The sequence below is a fragment of the Saprolegnia diclina genome (assembly GCF_000281045.1).
Source record: "Saprolegnia diclina VS20 unplaced genomic scaffold supercont1.2, whole genome shotgun sequence".
NCBI lineage: Eukaryota > Oomycota > Saprolegniomycetes > Saprolegniales > Saprolegniaceae > Saprolegnia > Saprolegnia diclina.
In genome coordinates, this window is record NW_008246069.1 from 1,208,592 (window position 1) to 1,226,160 (window position 17,569).

At 59.3% G+C, this 17,569-nt stretch overlaps 5 protein-coding genes across 5 annotated transcripts; all 5 read left to right on the forward strand.

Annotated features, from left to right (window-relative positions):
* The first annotated feature begins 396 nt into the window (after nt 1-396).
* On the forward strand, nt 397-3,143 carry SDRG_01020 (TKL protein kinase). The gene is made up of 8 exons (XM_008606528.1): nt 397-694; nt 753-899; nt 949-1,017; nt 1,066-1,140; nt 1,190-1,261; nt 1,308-1,376; nt 1,428-1,490; nt 1,541-3,143. Exons 1-8 carry the CDS (start codon nt 405-407, stop codon nt 3,045-3,047), a joined length of 2,292 nt encoding a protein of 763 aa, XP_008604750.1. The 5' UTR covers nt 397-404; the 3' UTR covers nt 3,048-3,143.
* Nucleotides 3,144-3,591: 448 nt separating this feature from the next.
* Nucleotides 3,592-7,264, forward strand: SDRG_01021 (hypothetical protein; the record flags this gene model as incomplete). The annotated part of the gene is made up of 1 exon (XM_008606529.1): nt 3,592-7,264. The coding sequence occupies exon 1, from the start codon at nt 3,596-3,598 to the stop codon at nt 7,262-7,264; it is 3,669 nt and encodes a 1,222-aa protein (XP_008604751.1). The 5' UTR covers nt 3,592-3,595.
* Nucleotides 7,265-7,880: 616 nt separating this feature from the next.
* On the forward strand, nt 7,881-10,597 carry SDRG_01022 (TKL protein kinase). Its single transcript, XM_008606530.1, has 8 exons — nt 7,881-8,272; nt 8,318-8,401; nt 8,451-8,573; nt 8,625-8,696; nt 8,742-8,807; nt 8,852-8,917; nt 8,960-9,022; nt 9,079-10,597. The coding sequence occupies exons 1-8, from the start codon at nt 7,911-7,913 to the stop codon at nt 10,538-10,540; spliced, it is 2,298 nt and encodes a 765-aa protein (XP_008604752.1). The 5' UTR covers nt 7,881-7,910; the 3' UTR covers nt 10,541-10,597.
* A 660-nt stretch (nt 10,598-11,257) lies between these two features.
* SDRG_01023 (TKL protein kinase) lies at nt 11,258-14,124 on the forward strand. Its single transcript, XM_008606531.1, has 8 exons — nt 11,258-11,780; nt 11,827-11,913; nt 11,963-12,085; nt 12,130-12,207; nt 12,255-12,314; nt 12,369-12,434; nt 12,477-12,539; nt 12,590-14,124. The coding sequence occupies exons 1-8, from the start codon at nt 11,428-11,430 to the stop codon at nt 14,067-14,069; spliced, it is 2,310 nt and encodes a 769-aa protein (XP_008604753.1). The 5' UTR covers nt 11,258-11,427; the 3' UTR covers nt 14,070-14,124.
* Nucleotides 14,125-14,736: 612 nt separating this feature from the next.
* Nucleotides 14,737-17,388, forward strand: SDRG_01024 (TKL protein kinase). The gene is made up of 8 exons (XM_008606532.1): nt 14,737-15,135; nt 15,185-15,268; nt 15,326-15,388; nt 15,436-15,495; nt 15,540-15,611; nt 15,662-15,727; nt 15,780-15,908; nt 15,982-17,388. Exons 1-8 carry the CDS (start codon nt 14,798-14,800, stop codon nt 17,348-17,350), a joined length of 2,181 nt encoding a protein of 726 aa, XP_008604754.1. The 5' UTR covers nt 14,737-14,797; the 3' UTR covers nt 17,351-17,388.
* The last annotated feature ends 181 nt before the right edge of the window (nt 17,389-17,569 follow it).

The following is a 17,569-nucleotide window of genomic DNA, read 5'->3' on the forward strand; positions in this document are numbered from 1 at the left end:
CTCGAGTAGCTTGGGCGAGCAGACTGGCTTCAGCACCGCCCTTGGCCGGCCACTCTCCTGACGCGTCGAGTGACATCGTCGCTCGTCGTGTCAAGTCGGTCATGTCAGTTTCTGAACATCACAGCAGCGCCGCCCGACCTTTTTTCGCAGAGGCGATGGCGGCATCTTGGCCGCATGGGAAAACGAGCCAGACGCGGAGGAGCCGGCGCCGCGGTCACGGAACGCGGCACTTCCTGCCAGCTGCGTCCTGGCTGCAGTCGGCGCGGTGGTGGTGTTTCGCTGTCACTTGACCGCCACACTGGTCGCCACCCATGCGTAACGTAGGCCGGGCGCCACGTCGAGTGCCACCTGGCGCGCTGATGATGCAAGTTGCTTTTGCACTTTTCCGTTTTCGCTCGACGAAGATGGAGTGCGCTGTGATCGGACCACCGGTCGTTGTCGCCGTCCCGACGTTCACAACCGAGTGCGCCAGCGCCGACTGTCGACAGGCGACCGCCGGCAACTTTACGCCGGGCGCGATGGCGTCGTGCGTCTGGCTCCCGGACGGCCGCGTCGTACGCGGTGCAAACCTCACGACGATCGACCCGACAGCACCTGCGATGTACCAAGCGCAGGCCGGTGTAGTCAAGAACGTCCTTGCTGGCGGCGTCCGCGTCGAGTACGTCCGCGACTTGCCCAACAGCGTGCAGGGCATGTACGCTTGTCTATCGACCGGTACCTTCTTCGTGCTTATGCCGCCTCTTGTATACTAGCGTGCTCGCCGACCTCGGGCTCACTGGCGTCAGTAACTCGTTAAGGACAGACCGCAACGGCACGCCACTCGCCGTGACGTCGCTCAGCTTCAGCGGCAATGCGCTCCGGAGGTTTGACGCGACCGTGCCCGAAGCGCTGCTCTCCCTGTAGGACTCCGCAGCCTCTCCACTGTGGTTTCGACGCGTGCAAACGTAGGGACTTGTCGTACAATGCCCTTGAGTACGTCAACATTGCCCAAGGCTACCATCCCAAGCTCCAGGACTTGTACATCGAGAGACTTTGGGCTAAAGCTCATGCTGCGAGGACGCATAGAGACCTCGCGGGCAATGCGCTGACGAACGAGAGACTGCTCAACGCCATGACGTACCCCAACACACTCACTACCTTGTACAACGAGCAAAATTGAAATGATACAGCGGCTCAATCCCGTGGGTAGGGCTCTTGGACTGAACGCCTTGCGCGCCTTCCCGGTGCAAGTGCTGCAAAAGCTGCCGGTGCTCCAGACGCTGTACGTCGTCGCTCACCCAGCGCTCACACTCACCCATGAGCTTTAGACTACTCAACTCGAATCCGCTCGGGAGCTTGCCACCCAGTGTAGCGTGGCCGCCGCTCTTGGTCCAGCTGTATGTCGTCCTATTTGGTATCGTCGTATTTACGACAAGCATGACCTGCAGGTCCCTCCGCAACACGAGCTTGACGGTGCTCGAGGCCAGTTTTCCGTCGACTCTGCGCTTTTTGTACGTTGGAGAGGTCCATTATCCGGGGTTTCGACGTATTTGTGGTGTAGGGATTTGCAAACGAATGCCAATCTCCAGGCCATTTATGCCAACGCCTCGCAGCTCGCGCTCCTTCGCAACACAACCGTCCGGCTCCCGCTGCTTCTCGAGCTACCGCACTATCGCTGTAACGAGAGCCGCGTGCTCCGCACCGAGTACATCGAGCACACGACCAATGGTCGGACGCAGTCATTTCCCATCTGCGTCGTCGCCGACACGATCGTGCCAGCGATCAAGCCGGTCATCAACGTTGGCACGTGGATCGGGGCGATCGCGGCCGTCGCTCTTGTCGCTCTCGGCATCATCGTGTACCTCGTGTGGCGGAGTCGCGCCCAAGCCAAGCGCCAGGCCGAGCTCCTCCAGCAAAATGCGTCGCTGCTCGCCTCGTCCGCGGCCAACAAGCCGCAGTGGTACGAAGAGTCGGGCGACGCTGCTGCTTACTACCATGTCGTCGAGAGCGCGCGCTTGACGTACGACGTGCGCTTTGACGACTACCTCGCGCCGTACCGGATCACGGTCAAGGACCTGGACCGTCACGTCGTGATTGCGCGCGGCGGCTTTGGCGTTGTGTACTATGGCACCCTGCGCGGCACGACGCCCGTCGCGATGAAGCGCATGCTGCCTCACTTTATCGACAGCGCCGATGCGATCGAAGAGTTTATGAACGAGATCCGGCTCTACGCGCACCTGAGCCACCCCAAGATTGTCCAGTTCATCGGGATCACGTGGACGACACTGTACAACATCTCGATGGTCACCGAGTTCATGCCGTTTGGCGACGTGTGGAGTCTTCTGGAAGCCAATGGGAAGAATCGGTCGTGGCACGAACGCTTGCAGCGCGACCCAATTTTGGCCGCCAAAGCGTCGCTAGGGACACCGTCGACGGCACCTAACAGCAACTCGGCGACGACTGAGCTCCCGACCGTCGACGACCGTCGTGGCCATACGGGCCCGCCGTCGGTGCCTGCGATCGCGGCTGGCGTCTCCCGCCTGAGTATTCTCACCGACGTCGTCGACGCGATGGTGTATCTGCACAGCTTTCCGACGCCCGTGATCCACCGCGACATCAAAGCCCGCAACGTGCTCCTCGGGCCGCACTACGAAGCCAAGTTGACCGACTTTGGCACGAGCCGCCTCCGCGTCGACGAGCTCACGATGACGGCCGAGATCGGCACGTCGGCGTGGATCGCCCCCGAGGTTCTCAAGGGTGTCCGGTACACGGAGAAGGCCGACATGTACTCCTTTGGGGTGATGATGACCGAGCTCGACACGGTCCAAGTGCCGTACGCCAAGGTGTACATGGAACCCGGCTGTACGCTGGCGCTTGCCCGCGCGCGGATCGCGATGTTGGTAGCGAGCGGCGACTTGGTGCCGGAGTTCACAGCCGAGTGCCCCCCGGGTATCGTCGCGATCGGGATGCAATGCCTTGCGCACAATCCGGACGACCGGCCGTCAGCGACCGACGTGGCCAAGCTGCTACAGCAATACCACTTGCGTCAACTCCTCGGCACCAACTAGTGTGCCGGTGCTATTTAATTTACTTGCTCTGATGGGACATCATCATCTTGCCCCTACCACGACACGGGCCCGCCCCGTTCGTGCGACTGAAATGACTTGAAATGTGTACTTACCAGTATACTCCTTCGATTTAAGAGCAGCCAATACTAGTCGTACGAAGGTTTTTTACGAATGAATTCGTCATCGTCGAGCGTCATGTCCAAAGTGATGGTCCCGAAAGGGGTAGGGCAACATATAGTAGTATCTCGACCACTCAAGCAGTGCGATAGGACGGCATTCGTCGTGTCTAATGTGTCGTGCGCACTTGCTTATCACCAAGTTACTACTGTACTCATCAATGTCCAAGGAATAATATCTCGTCGTTTGCAGCGTCAGAGTGTCTGTCCCACCTTGGCCAGCAGGTGTTCCAAGCTGAGTAGAATCACTTGGTGTGATTATACCATACAAACCGCGATACAAACTACATTTGGGCTAGCGATCTTGGATAAGGCAACGTCGGACCAATTTGGCATGGCCTTCACTCCACCACAATTGATTTCTCCATCTCAATGGTAAGCGAACATCAAGCAGCCACGACAGCTTCGGGTCTGGCGGTTCATCTGGCGGCCGTGGCCGTGTCGGCGCCAGTGCCGCTTCGGTCGCGGGTCAAGGCGATCATGGGCGACAGTCCCTCGGCGCGTCGACCGATCTTGCATCCAATGAGCGGCACCTTTGCATCGGGCTCGATGACGCTACTCTTGGGCCAGCCAGGCGCGGGCAAGTCGTCGCTCTTGAAGCTTCTGAGCGGCCGCCTCACGCACGTGCACATCGACGGTCCCATCACGTACAACGGTGTCGCGATGCCCGATGCGGCGGCCAGTGCAGCGTACGTCGGTCAGCGCGACGACCACTACGAGTCGCTCACGGTCACCGAGACGCTCGCGTTTGCAGCAGCTTGCGGCGCCGCGCCGATCGACACGATGGCCGTCGTCGATGCGCTCGGCCTCGGCACCTGCGCCGACACAAAAATCTGCGAGCTCTCGGGCGGCGAGCGCAAGCGCGTCACCTTTGGTGAAATGGCGTTCGGTGACGCCCCCATTGTGTGCTTGGACGAGATCAGCACCGGTCTCGACAGCGCGACGACGCACCGGCTCGTGACGCTACTCAAGGAGGTTGCGGTTGCATCCAAGAAAACTGTCGTCGTGTCGCTTTTGCAGCCGACGCCGCCCGTTGTCGATCTCTTCGACTCGATCTTGTTGCTCCATGGTGGCCATGTACTCTACCACGGCCCGGTTGTCGACTGTGAAGCGTACTTTGACTCGATCGGTCTCGTGTGCCCGCCCGAGCGCGACCTCGCTGATTTTCTCCTCGACTTGGGCGCGCCGCAAATGACCGCCTACTGCAACCGACCAAATGTGCCCCAGGACGGTGCGTCGCTCGCGTCGGCGTTCCGAGCTTCGCTACTGTACGCGCCGTCGCAACCCGCAGCGACCTCTATCGTGCCGTCGCAAACACTGACGGTGACGTCGCCGTATCGAGCGCTCTTGACGCGGCAGCTGCGTATCTTCCTCCGCAACACGAGCTTTGTGCACAGTCGGCTTGTGACTGTGGTTGTCATTGGCGTCATGTACGCCACGACGTTCTACGACGTCGACCCGGCGACGCCAGCGACGCTGATGGGCGTCGTCTTTTCAACGTCGATTTTTCTCGCACTTGGGCAAATTGCGACGCTGCCGTCGATCTTGCTCGCTCGGTCGACGTACTACAAGCACAAGCGCAGTCGATTCTTCACACCGTTGACGTTCGTGGTTGCGCAGGCACTGGCGCCCGTGCCATTTGCGGTTCTGGAGACGCTCATCTGCGGCAGCCTCGTCTACTGGCTCGCGGGGTTTGCAGCGTCGGCGTCGGCGTTTGTGCTCTTTATCCTGCTGCTGTTGCTCACCAACGTTACGTTTGGTGCGTGGTTTGGCTTGATTGGCGCGATCGCACCGAGCTTGTACATTGCGGACCCGATGGCGCTCATCACGATCCTCGTTACGGTCGTCTTTGCGGGCTTCATCGTCCCGCTGCAGTCGCTGCCGGCCTTTTTGAGCTGGATCTACTGGCTCAACCCGTTGGCGTGGTGCACGCGCGCGATCACAGTCGGCGAGTACACAGCAGCCAAGTACGCGCAGTGCGAGCACAACGGCATCAACTATTGCGAAGCGACCGGCGCGACGTCGTTTGGGCACGCGCAACTGGAGACGCTCGGCCTCCCACATGACGCTGCGTGGGTCGGGTACGGCGTTCTCTTTCTTTTCGGGAGCTACCTTGCCTACGTCGGCGCGACGATCCTTGCGCTGACGTACATCGAATACAGCGACGGCCAAAACCACACTGTCGTCAGTGGTGTGTCGACGACGGACGACTACACCGAGGCGCCGGCGACGCCGGTCCACACAACCCTCAACGTCCACGCACCTCTGCACGCGGCGCCGGTGCAAACACCCATGACACTGGCGTTCCAAGACATTTCGTACTCGATTCGGGGCGGTGTGCAGCTCTTGCACAACGTCAGCGGCTACGCACTGCCGGGGACGATCACGGCGCTCATGGGTCCGTCCGGCGCCGGCAAGACGACGCTGCTCGACGTGCTTGCCGGTCGCAAAACCTCGGGCTCAATCACGGGCTGTATCACCGTCAACGGGGTGCCAACACACAGTGTTGCGCGGTACGCCGGCTACTGCGAGCAAGACGACGTGCACTGCGACGCTGCCACGTTCCGGGAAGCACTGCACTTTAGCGCGCTCTTGCGGCAACCGAGCGAGGTGCCGGCAACCGAAAAGATGGCGTTTGCGGATGCGTGCTTGGCGCTTCTCGACATGGAGAGCCTCGCCGATCGGTTGATCCGCGGGGCGTCGGTCGAGCAAATGAAGCGGCTCACGATCGGCGTCGAGCTCGCAGCAGCACCGACGATATTGTTTTTGGACGAACCGACGTCGGGTCTGGACGCGCGGTCGGCCAAGATCGTCATGGACGGTGTCCGCCACGTCGCGTCGACCGGTCGCACGGTCGTTTGCACGATCCACCAGCCGTCGGCTGAGGTCTTTTCCATGTTTGACGCGCTTCTGTTGCTGCAACATGGCAACACCGCCTTTTTCGGGGCCCTCGGCCCCCAGAGTGCGCATTTGCTGTCGTACTTTAGTACGTGGCACAAGACGCCATCAGTTGACGTCAACCCAGCCACGTGGATGCTCGATGTCCTCGCCGACGACCGCATCGAGTACGCTGACCAGTTTCTCAAGTCCAAGGAACACGATGCCCTTGTGGCGGACCTTGCATCAACTGCCGTCTCGGGTCTGCCAGCACCGTCCACCGGCGCGCCGCTGTTGACGCAGTGCTACCTCTTGACGCTGCGGTTCTTTCGCGTCTATTGGCGCACGCCCGAGAGTCTCCGGACGCGGTTGTACATTGCAATCGGCCTCGCCCTCCTCTTTGCCCTCGTCTTCGCCGACGTGCGCTACGAGACGTACACGGGGGCGACGGCCGCCGTCGGCATGGTGTACATCACGACGACGTACATGGGCTACATCAACTTCAACAGCGCGATCCCGCTCGCGTCGGACGCACGGCGCAGCTACTACCGCGAGCGCGCCGCCCACACGTATGCGCCCTTGGCGTACTTTGTCGGGTCGACGCTTGTTGAAGTGCCGTACGCGATGGCGACGGCGGTGCTCTTTACAGTCATCTTTGCGCCGCTCGTGGGCATTGCAGCATCGGCCATGGGTCTCTACATGGTGTACGTGTGCCTCATGCTGCTGCTGTACGTGTACATGGGCCAGCTCATGGTGTATGTACTCCCGACGCCGGAGACCGCGATCCTCCTCGGCATCCTCCTCAACTCGATCTTCTTTCTCTTCTACGGCTTTGTGCCGCCCGCGTCGCAGATTCCAACCTGGTTCCGATGGCTCTTTACGATCACGCCGCCGCATTACGTCATGGCCCTCTTGGCGGCCGAAGCGTTCGGGCAGTGCACGAGCAGCAACGCCGTGGGCTGTGGTATCATCCACGACGCGCCGTTGGCGCTGCGCCACGCGATCGGGTCCGACGAAATGACTGTCCGCGACTTTGTCGCGTACGTGTACGACATGCGCACCGACGACCGGACGCGCAACCTCGCCGTGACGCTCTTGTGCATTCTGTGTGCTCGCCTTCTCGCGCTATGGGCGCTCCAGTGTGTCCAGTACCGAAAGCGATAGTTGCACTTTGAAAACATGTACTTGACACAATAGACAATATTGTGTACATCTACCTCATACACCCTCGTACCGAACACCATCGAAGAACGCTGGTAACATCAGACATCGAAGCCATTTGCCGTCGGCGCACCAAGAAGAAGCTTCCAGGTCACGGTCGAAACTTGACGGTGGCACGATTCGTTTGGGCGCACGCTTCGCCGATCGTTCGTCGTCGTCGCACCAAGAACCCAGCGCCGGTTGCATTGCACTACAGTATTACCAAGTGATGCTTCTTTCTTCTCCTTCGTCGCCGTGTACAGTGTACTTGCGCACGAGATTCTCGACAAGTAGGCGCTGGAAATGCTGGCGACTGCTGCATTCCAGCAGCAACGAGTGGTCAACACAAAGTTATCGCAAAGGAATACGATGACCGGTCCAGTTGATCCTATATTCAGAGCCATGCACAAAGGCCCACCGAAGCCGCGCCAAGAGAGGGACTGTCAACGAATCAGGCGCCCGTGTCACCGGTCCCGTGACGCGTGCGAAACGGCACTTTACCCTTTGTGGCCAATGGCCATTGGCCCAAACAGCTGGGACACGCCAGGTGGCGGTCACGCCGCCACAGAAAGGCGCCGACCAGATTTGCACCAGTCCCGCAACGCCGCCGATGCCATCGGGTCGCCGCTTCGTTCTCAACGCTGCGCTGCTGCTCGCCACAGCAGCGAGGGCCTACGACGCCCGGCTGGACCCTCGCTTCCTCGGCTTTACGAATCGCGTCGTCAACGTCTCGACCTTCACCACCGAGTGCCCGAATGTATCGTTTACGCCCGAGCTCGGTGTCTACGTCGTGCCCGAGCAGCCCTCGTGCATCATCTATCCCAACGGCACGGTGTGGCGCGGCGCCAACAAGACCGACCTCTTCCAAGTAGCGTCGGGGCCTATCTTCCCGACCGGCAACTTGAAGAATGCGATTTATGGCGGCATGGACATTGCCTACCTTGATGTGCTGCCCAACAATGTGCCCGTCGTGTACGTACCATCGTCCTTCGTCGTCAGATGCTCACGCTATCGTAGCGCATTCCAAAATGTTGGCCTCGAAAACGTCAACTACAATCTGGCGCTGGACAAGAACAATTTGCCGCTCGGCGTCATTTCGCTGTACGACAGCCCCGTCGCTCGCTCACGACTCTAAACGTGAAGTGTGTAGGTATTTGACCAACAACAGCCTCACCAACGCTTCGATGAACGTGGGCCGCACCCTCCAAGAACTCTACTTCACTGGCAACGATATCTCGACTGTGCAGCTCCGGGGTGACGGTCTGCGTAAAGTGTATGGCTTTGCTGGCGCTCGATCTTTTGCTGATCCCATTTTTGTTTCTAGGGCCTTGGACTACAACGCATTGACGCTTCAAAGCTTCAACAAGACGTCCATACCACTGAGTGTTACTGACCTGTACGTGCGGCTCAACCGAGTTGCTTTTGATGTGTGAGTTTGTAGCTCGCTGCGCCACAACCCGCTTGGAGCGATGCCCAAAGAGATCTTGTTGCCATCGCTGACGTCGCTGTACGCTGTCTTTGGGTTTTAGCTGTTTCTGAAAAGTCGTGTAGTGGTTTGACCGACACGTCGCTGACGTCGATCGAGGGCATCGAGTGGCCGACCATGCTCTCAACCTTGTACGTGCTTGGTCATATCACCATGGTTTATAATGTGACTAGGTTGCTTGACAACAATAGCATTACCGAAGTCCGCGCCAATTTTCCACCAACCTTGTCGTTTTTGTACGGTCTTTTTTTCTGACGAATACGGTAATTTGTGCCTCATGCTTGCTGTGAAGGTGGTTGGGCGGCAACAACATCTCGGCATTCTACGCCAACGCGTCACAGTTTGCACTCCTCAACGCGACCCTCAACGAGTCCCAACTCCCGCCGAGCTATGAATACCTTGCGTATCGCTACGGCAACAAGACCAAGGTGTACCCTGTCTTCACCTCCATCTCGGCCAGTGGCTGCCGCGGGCACTTTCGTGTCGAGCTCCTCCTCAACAAGTACCCGATCTGCGTGACGCAGGGTGACGACGGCCACGGCCGCATGCACTTGAGCGTCGCGGTCGTCGCTCTTTTGATCGCGCTGGCGGTCGTGCTCACGGCCACCGGTGTCTGTTGCTGCGTTCGGAAGCGCGACAAGCGCCAGCGCGCGGCCGCCTCCAAGTGGTACGACGACGACACCAATTTCTTTGCGATCGCCGACTCGACACGGCTCTACTACGACGTGCGGTTTGACGAAGCGCTGAAAGAATACCGCATCCCGGTCGACGACCTCGAGCGCGATATCGTCTTGGCCAAAGGCGGCTTTGGTGTCGTCTACAAGGCAACGCTCCACAACACTACGCCGGTCGCGATGAAGCGCATGCTGCCCACCGTGCTTGACAGTCCGCAAGCGATCGATGAATTTATGCACGAGATTCAGCTCTACGCGCAGCTGCAGCACCCCAAAGTCGTCCAGTTCATCGGGATGGCGTGGTCGACGCTCGCCAACATCTCGATGGTCACCGAGTTCATGCCGCACGGTGATGCGTGGACCTTGGTCGAGGCCAACAAGGATGTGGTCACGTCGTGGCTGCTGCCGATGCGGCAGCCGAGCGACGAAAAACCGAGCCGACGCCTGCGCAAGCACACGGCGTCGACCCAGAGCAGCAACGGCAGCGAAGCCGCTTTGGACTCGGCGCCACTGCACACGGAGCCGCGATTCGGCACGTCCCGGCTCTCGATTGTACGGGACGTGGTTGAAGCGCTCGAGTACCTCCACAGCTTTCCAACGCCCGTGATCCACCGCGACATCAAGGCCCGGAATATCCTGTTGGGACCCGAGTACGAAGCCAAGCTGACCGACTTTGGCACGAGCCGCCTCCGCGTCGACGAGCTCACGATGACGGCTGAGATCGGCACGTCGGCGTGGATCGCCCCCGAAGTTTTGATGGGCGTTCGGTACACGGAGAAGGCCGACATTTACTCCTTTGGCGTGCTCATGGCCGAGCTCGATACGGGTGTCGTGCCGTACTCGGAGGTGTATCTCGAGCCGGGCAGCACGTTGACTCTGGCGCGGGCGCGGATCGCGATGCTCGTCGCCAGCGGGGAGCTCTCGCCGACGTTCACTGAGACGTGCCCGCGTCAAGTGGTCTATGTCGCTCGCAAATGCTTGTCCCACGACCCGTCCGAACGCCCGACAGCGCGCGAGCTGCGCCACTTGCTCCACCAAGCGCACTTAGCACTCCTTCTCGCCGCTGTCGACGACGACTAGGAAGACGATAGTTTATGTTATTTATCTAATGTGACGGCTACAAGTTAGTGAGCAGCGAGGAAGCTGGGACAGGACAGGACAAGATGTCGTTCCTTGCTACTGCAAGATTCAAAAAGCAGCAAGGAGTAGCTTGTTGTGATGTAGTACTTTTTTTCGAAGCCGACACGATCAGAACGCTACGGAGGGCCGACTGAAAGAACCAGGAGGGCCAGTTGCATCGCTGGTTGCAGCGACAGCATCCTACTGCGGCCAGTAGATATCTGCGCTTGACGAGAAGCGATCGCAGTCAAGATAACACACTGCAATCTGAGATGATCTTGTCAACGTGCAAAGTGCACCTAATTCCAAACTCAGGTGCACTTCAGTGACGTTGCTGCCGACCATCTGGTGGCACGACCGGATTGCAGCCGGGGAGGCTAAAAACACCCCACAACTATCGCCTGTCGCCCTACACTGTACTGCGCATGTCCATGGCCGCGATACGAGTAGCCGCCAACCACTGTGGACAGATCGGTTCTCACTCTTGGCGTGCATCGCAGCGGCGTCTCTTGCTTCGTAGAGCCTTGCCTGGGACAGCCAACTGCATCTATTCCCCAATGCGTTGGGTGTTTTTACGCATGGGTTGGAACCAGGTGCGTCTTTTACTTTGCACTGGGAGAAACGCACCTGGTAGACAGGCGGTCCATGCGGTTCCGTGACTTGGTTTTTCACGGATGACGGCCCGAGGCGCCAACCAATGCGAAGCAATGATGTCGTCTCGTGTCACTCGACGGCCCTGCCATCTGAGCAGCAGCTGACCAGATCCCACGCTGGCTCGGTGAAGGTAACTCACTCGCCCAGCAGGCGTAAGTACCGGTGCAGCGGCCAACCACAGCGAACGCGACCTCATGCGGCCTCGGACGACGGCGCTTGCCGTCCTGCTACTCGTCGCGGCCATCGCAGCCTACGATCTCGGCTCGGACCCGCGCCTCGCGTCCGGCCCCGGCCGCCGCGTCGCCGCCTCGACGTTCACGACCGACTGTGCCGGCGTGAGCTTCCGCACCGACGACGACTTTGTGCTGCCCGACCAGCCGTCCTGCGTCTACTACCCGAACGGCACTGTGTGGCGCGGCGCCAACAAGACCGACCTCTTCTACTTTGAGAAGGAAAAGGTCAACCGCACGGGCAACATCAAGAACGCCATCTACGGCGGCATGCAGATCGACGTGCTTGGGATGCTGCCCACCAAAACGCCCATCGTGTAGGCCTTTGCAGCACACGTCGGCGCGAGTTCTAATGTGGTGTAGCGTCCTCGACGGTGTCGGTCTTCGGTCGCTCAACACGTCGCTGGACGGGAGCCTCACCGCCCGCATCGCGAACGGCGTCCTGGCCTTGTACGTTCCCTAATACACAATAGAGGGACGCAACACTCATGCTGCGTAGGTATCTCTGGAACAACCAGTTGACCGAGATCAATACGACATTCAACGAAAACCTCCAGGAGCTCTACCTCGCCAACAACTCGATTTCATCGCTTTCGATTCGATCCCCCAGCCTCATCTCTCTGTACGACGACGCTGCGATGACTAAGAACTCATTTTTGTCTGTAGCGACATGCGCAACAATGTGTTGACGGATGCAGCCTTTGCCCTTGGCCGCGTCAACCTGCCACCGAGTCTGAGCTTGCTGTACGCGCGCGTCTCTAAGGTCTCTCACGCTTACACAAGTTGTCTAGGGCGCTCGATAACAACAGTCTCTCGGCTGTGCCGCCGCTGCCACCGCTCGTTTCGGCCGTGTATGTCGTTACCACTGCCGCTCCGCATGCTCACGCCCTCTCTGTTTGGTCTAGTGCACTGGGCTACAACAACATTTCGTCAATTGCCAGCGTTGCGTGGCCCTCGACCCTTCGCAGCCTGTACGCCCTCTGTCGTTGTTGTGATGCTGAAGGGGTGCATAGGGTGCTCAACGACAACAAGCTCACCGAGGTCGTCTCAAACTTCCCACCCATGCTTCGCATCCTGTACGTTGCCTTGTCCATTCTATCGTGCCTGACGCAGTCGGCTCGCTTAGGTCGTTTGCCGGCAACCGCCTCACGGCATTCTACGCCAACGAGTCGCAGTACGAGCTCCTCTCGCAAGTCAACGAGTCGGCGACGATACCCGGCTACGATATTCCCAAGCTCTTCACGACCCTCACCAACGCCTCGTGTGTCGGGCACAAGGAGACCCGGTTGCTCTTTGGTGTCTACCCGATCTGCATTTTACCCGATACGCCCAGTGTCTTGGCGGCCACCGCTGCCGAACGCGTGAGCTGGGGCTTGCTCACCGCCTTGCTACTGCTGGTGATTGCACTCACGGCCGCGGTCGCGTACACGGTCTTGCGACGGTGCCACCCGCCGGCGCGCAAGTGGTACGACGATGACGCGCACTTTTTCGCGATCGCCGACTCGACGCGCCTCGGCTACGACGTGCGGTTTGACCACGCGCTCCAAGAGTTTCGCATCCCGGTCGACGACCTCGAGCGCGATATCGTCTTGGCCAAAGGCGGCTTTGGCGTCGTCTACAAGGCTACGCTCCGACGGACTACGCCGGTCGCGATGAAGCGCATGCTGCCGGCCGTGCTCGACAGTCCGCAAGCGATCGATGAGTTCATGCACGAGATTCGGCTCTACGCGCAGCTGCAGCACCCCAAAGTCGTCCAGTTCATCGGGATGGCGTGGTCGACGCTCGCCAACATCTCGATGGTCACCGAGTTTATGCCGCACGGTGATGCGTGGGCGCTGGTCGAGGCCAACAAGGACGTGGTCACGTCGTGGTTTGAAGCTATGGTCGCTGGAGGTCAGGCGACGACCGCGATCAATTCTGTCTCAAGACGGCACACAGCGTCGTCGTCGACGGCCGACGCGTCGTATGTGGTCACGATGCCAAGCTCCAACGACTCGAGCGTGCACGCGCTCCCGGGCGCGTCCCGCTTTGCCATCATCAGTGACGTCGTCGATGCGATGGTGTATCTGCACAGCTTTCCGACGCCCGTGATCCACCGCGACATCAAAGCCCGCAACGTGCTCCTAGGACCGCACTACGAAGCCAAGTTGACCGACTTTGGCACGAGCCGCCTCCGCGTCGACGACCTCACGATGACGGCTGAGATTGGCACGTCGGCGTGGATCGCCCCCGAGGTTCTCAAGGGTGTCCGGTACACGGAGAAGGCCGACATTTACTCATTTGGGGTGCTCATGGCCGAGCTCGACACCGCTGAAGTCCCGTACTCGAACGTCTACTTGGAGCCTGGCTGTACGCTGGCACTCGCCCGCGCGCGGATCGCGATGCTGGTCGCGACCGGCGACTTGGTGCCAACGTTTACGGACGCGTGCCCGTCCGGTATCGTAGCGATCGCCCAGCGGTGCCTCGCCCACGACCCGGCGCTCCGGCCGACAGCAGCCGAGCTGGCGCTCTTACTGCGGCAGTACCACCCCGAGAAGCACGGTAGTTTTGATGCGGTGTTAGAGCCGTGCCACGAGTCGGTCGAGCCGAGGCTTGATGGGGTCTAGGGTTGTCGTTTCGCGTCGATGTCGTAATGTAATAGAAGTTGGTTTTCATGGTATACTCGTCTTGGTTTAGGACTAGGGGAGCTCCTGTACGACAATCTCGACCAGAGCGCTAGACAAGAGCATATAATGAATCCAACCCTTGTCCTAGAGTAGTCAAAAGTACTTGAGGCTCTACTAGAGTACTAGCGCGACCAGTAGAGCAACTAATATTTATACTGCCACCAGTGCTATCGGTCGTACACTGGTGAACAGTCATGCCAACGTGCGTAGCGTTGGAATTGACCATTCCTTGATCTTTGGTTGTCGTAGTTAGTATGCGTGCAGGGCGGACCAACCTCGTGGCGCCACTGCTTGTGGCGCCGCGTTACCAGCACCACGCGCGCTGCAAGATGCACTGCAAAATGCTTATGCGCTGCCATCTACCACACCTTTTGCTATTCATGAAGGAACCCATGGAGCCATAATCATCAACCGTGGGTGCTTGGAGGTACAGCCACCGAGCCAGCGCAGTAGTGCGATACCTGGAGCTGCTGCGGTGCGCGAACACCGTCCCGTGACCGCCAGCAAACGCTTTGGCGATCGATGATTGGTCGATTTTGAAATTGCCGCCCGTAGACGCGCCACCGCTTGTCACGGGACGTGCGCGCGCGACACCGCCTTTAGCAGGTGCCGATTCGTGGCTTGTCGCAGGCGCCACCGCGATACCATCGCGCCCACCTTTCATTTGCATGCAGTGGGCGCACTCTCTGCTGCTGCTCATCGCCGCCGCCACCGCCGCGGACGACATTCGCCTAGGTGCGCGGAATGCGACCAACAGCATCGCACATGTGACCGAGGCGACGTTCACGACGCAGTGTGACGGCGTCACCTTCCGACCCGACCCGAGCTTCGTCGAGCCCGACCAGCGCTCGTGTGTCGTGTATCCCAACGGCACTGTCTGGCGCGGCGCCAACAAGACAACGGCGTCCATTTTTCGGGAAAAAACCGGCAACATCAAAAACACCGTCACGGCCGGCTCCCTGCACATTGACTACGTGGCGTTCCTCCCCAACCAAGCGCCCGTCACGTACGATCATGGCACACCTATCGTTTCTTATCTGTGCGAATATGACTAGGGTCCTTGCGAACCTCGGCATCTCGCGTCTCAACACGTCGCTGCGCCGCGACAGCGAAGGCATCCGACTCGAGACCGCCGCGCTGTACGCAGATAATACTATGTAAGTAGGCGGTGGGACTCATGTACAATGGTCTACTAGATACGTGCCCGACAATCAGATTACCGATCTTAGCGTTACGTTTGCCAGCGCCATGCTGCTGCTGTACGTTGCGTGCTGACACGATCGACGACGCTACGACGTGTGCGTAGGGATGCCCGGAACAACCAAGTGACACGCGTCAACCTCAACGCGTCGGGCCTCACGACATTGTACGTTGGAGTGGTTGAGGTTACCTTTTTTGAAATAGAAGTAGGTGGCTCAGTGGCAACCCCCTTACCGAAACGGCGTTTGAGGCGAGCCCGTTGCCACCGTCGCTCGTTGAAATGTTCGTCGCCCACGCCTCCTTCCAGCGAAATACACTCATATGTACTATAGAACCATGAGCTACACCAAGCTCACGTCGGTGCCAACAGGAGTCTTGTTGCCATCGCTCCAGCGCTTGTATGTCGTCGCGTCCACAGCACCCCCTTTTCTAAACGACGATACTACGTAGGCGTGCCAGCAACAACTCGATCAGCACCATCAAGGACATTCATTGGCCACCAGGCATGACGGAGATCACGCTCGAAAACAACTCAATTTCGACCATCATTGCCAACTTTCCAGCCACCCTAACCACCCTGTACGGTCGGCGTTTCGATGTGGTGGCTCTGCCACGATCCACGTATCGGAAACACTCACGTCGTATCGCTTAGGGGCTTGTTTGGCAACCCGATCACGGCCATTTATGCCAACGCGTCACAGTTTGAGATTCTTCAAAAGCTCTCCAACTGGGCAGGATCAAGTGATATGCGGCCGGTCCTCGGTTCGACCCTCGGTGGCGCCGACTGCCACGGCCACATTGGTGTCCAGTACATCACTCCTCGCATTGGTATTTGCATTCTCGGCAACGACAAGGCGGCGTCGCTCTCGACCGTCGTCGGTGTCGGCATCGGCGTCTTTATCTTTGTGCTCCTCAGTCTTCTCGCGGTCATCCGGCTTCGTCGCGCCAAGAAGAAGTCGACCCAGTGGTGGTACCACGAGACCGACGACCCGATGCCAGTCGACGTTGTCGAAACGTCTCGGCTTCAGCACGACGCGCGCTTTGACGACCAGCTCCAGCAGGTGCGCATCCCGGTCACGGACCTCCAGCGCGACGTCGTGTTGGCCCGCGGTGGCTTTGGCGTCGTGTACCTTGGCACGCTCCGAAAGAAGGAGAAGGTGGCCATGAAGCGACTTCTGCCCAATTTCATGGCGAGCGCCCGCGCGATTGACGAATTTTTGCACGAAATCCGCCTCTACTCGTCGTTGAGTCATGCCCACATTGTCGGCTTCAAGGGCGTCACGTGGAGCAACGTCCGCAACATCACGATCGTCATGGAATACATGCCGTACAGCGACGTGTGGAGTCTCCTCCTCAAGAACAAGTGGGTCACGTCCTGGTTCACCAAGATGCAGCACGATGCGATGCGGGGCCGGACGACCATGGGCATGGTCAAGGGCCCCGAGTTTGGCGTCTCGAAGCTCGACGTGGCAAAAGCGATTGCGAGTGCACTCACGTACCTCCACGGCCTCGAGACGCCCGTGATCCACCGCGATCTCAAGACGCGCAATGTGCTCTTGGGCGCGCACTACGAAGCCAAGTTGACCGACTTTGGCACGAGCCGGTTCCGGGCCGACGACCTCACGATGACGGCCGAGATTGGCACGGCGGCGTGGATCGCCCCCGAAGTGTTGAAGGGCGTGCGGTACACGGAGAAGGCTGACATTTACTCGTTTGGCGTCATGATGTCGGAGCTCGATACGACCGAAATTCCGTACGCCAACCTCTTTTTGGAGCCGGGGTCGACGCTGACTTTGGCGCGAACGCGGATTGCGATGCTCGTCGTGAACGGCGAGCTCCGCCCACGTTTTCGCGCCCAGTGCCCAAACAAGATTGCGCGCGTCGCGCGGCGGTGTCTGGCGTTTGACCCGGCGCAGCGACCGACTGCGACCGAGCTTTTGGCGCTGCTTTCCGAGTGCATGCCGCCGCGCAACGACGAGAGCGGCAGCCTTTTCTCATCCGACTTTTTGCGCGGCCATTGAGTTGTATTTTAACTTAACATGCATGTTTGATTTGTGAATTGGACTATCGCGACTGCATTTGGAAGAAGTAACGCAATGGATTCAACGCCAGCGTATTTGATTGGATAGGACAACAACCGCACAAATTAATGTGGGAACGAACAAACGAGCCCAATGAAAAAGTTTCCCAGTCGACATTCGACGACCTAAACATCGGTCATCGGTGGGAGGGTGAATATG

Excerpts from the sequence above, each read along its gene's own strand:
- SDRG_01020 (XM_008606528.1), top strand. The coding sequence starts at position 405 with ATGGAGTGCGCTGTGATCGGACCACCGGTCGTTGTCGCCGTCCCGACG. Across the intron at positions 695-752 it reads CCCAACAGCGTGCAGGGCAT|CGTGCTCGCCGACCTCGGGC; the intron begins GTACGCTTGTCT and ends CTTGTATACTAG. Across the intron at positions 1,141-1,189 it reads CCCAACACACTCACTACCTT|GGCTCTTGGACTGAACGCCT; the intron begins GTACAACGAGCA and ends TCCCGTGGGTAG.
- SDRG_01022 (XM_008606530.1), top strand. The coding sequence starts at position 7,911 with ATGCCATCGGGTCGCCGCTTCGTTCTCAACGCTGCGCTGCTGCTCGCC. Across the intron at positions 8,697-8,741 it reads CCACTGAGTGTTACTGACCT|CTCGCTGCGCCACAACCCGC; the intron begins GTACGTGCGGCT and ends GTGAGTTTGTAG. Across the intron at positions 9,023-9,078 it reads CCACCAACCTTGTCGTTTTT|GTGGTTGGGCGGCAACAACA; the intron begins GTACGGTCTTTT and ends CTTGCTGTGAAG.
- SDRG_01023 (XM_008606531.1), top strand. The coding sequence starts at position 11,428 with ATGCGGCCTCGGACGACGGCGCTTGCCGTCCTGCTACTCGTCGCGGCC. Across the intron at positions 11,914-11,962 it reads GCGAACGGCGTCCTGGCCTT|GTATCTCTGGAACAACCAGT; the intron begins GTACGTTCCCTA and ends CATGCTGCGTAG. Across the intron at positions 12,086-12,129 it reads TCCCCCAGCCTCATCTCTCT|CGACATGCGCAACAATGTGT; the intron begins GTACGACGACGC and ends TTTTGTCTGTAG.
- SDRG_01024 (XM_008606532.1), top strand. The coding sequence starts at position 14,798 with ATGCAGTGGGCGCACTCTCTGCTGCTGCTCATCGCCGCCGCCACCGCC. Across the intron at positions 15,496-15,539 it reads GCGTCGGGCCTCACGACATT|GTGGCTCAGTGGCAACCCCC; the intron begins GTACGTTGGAGT and ends AAATAGAAGTAG. Across the intron at positions 15,909-15,981 it reads CCAGCCACCCTAACCACCCT|GGGCTTGTTTGGCAACCCGA; the intron begins GTACGGTCGGCG and ends CGTATCGCTTAG.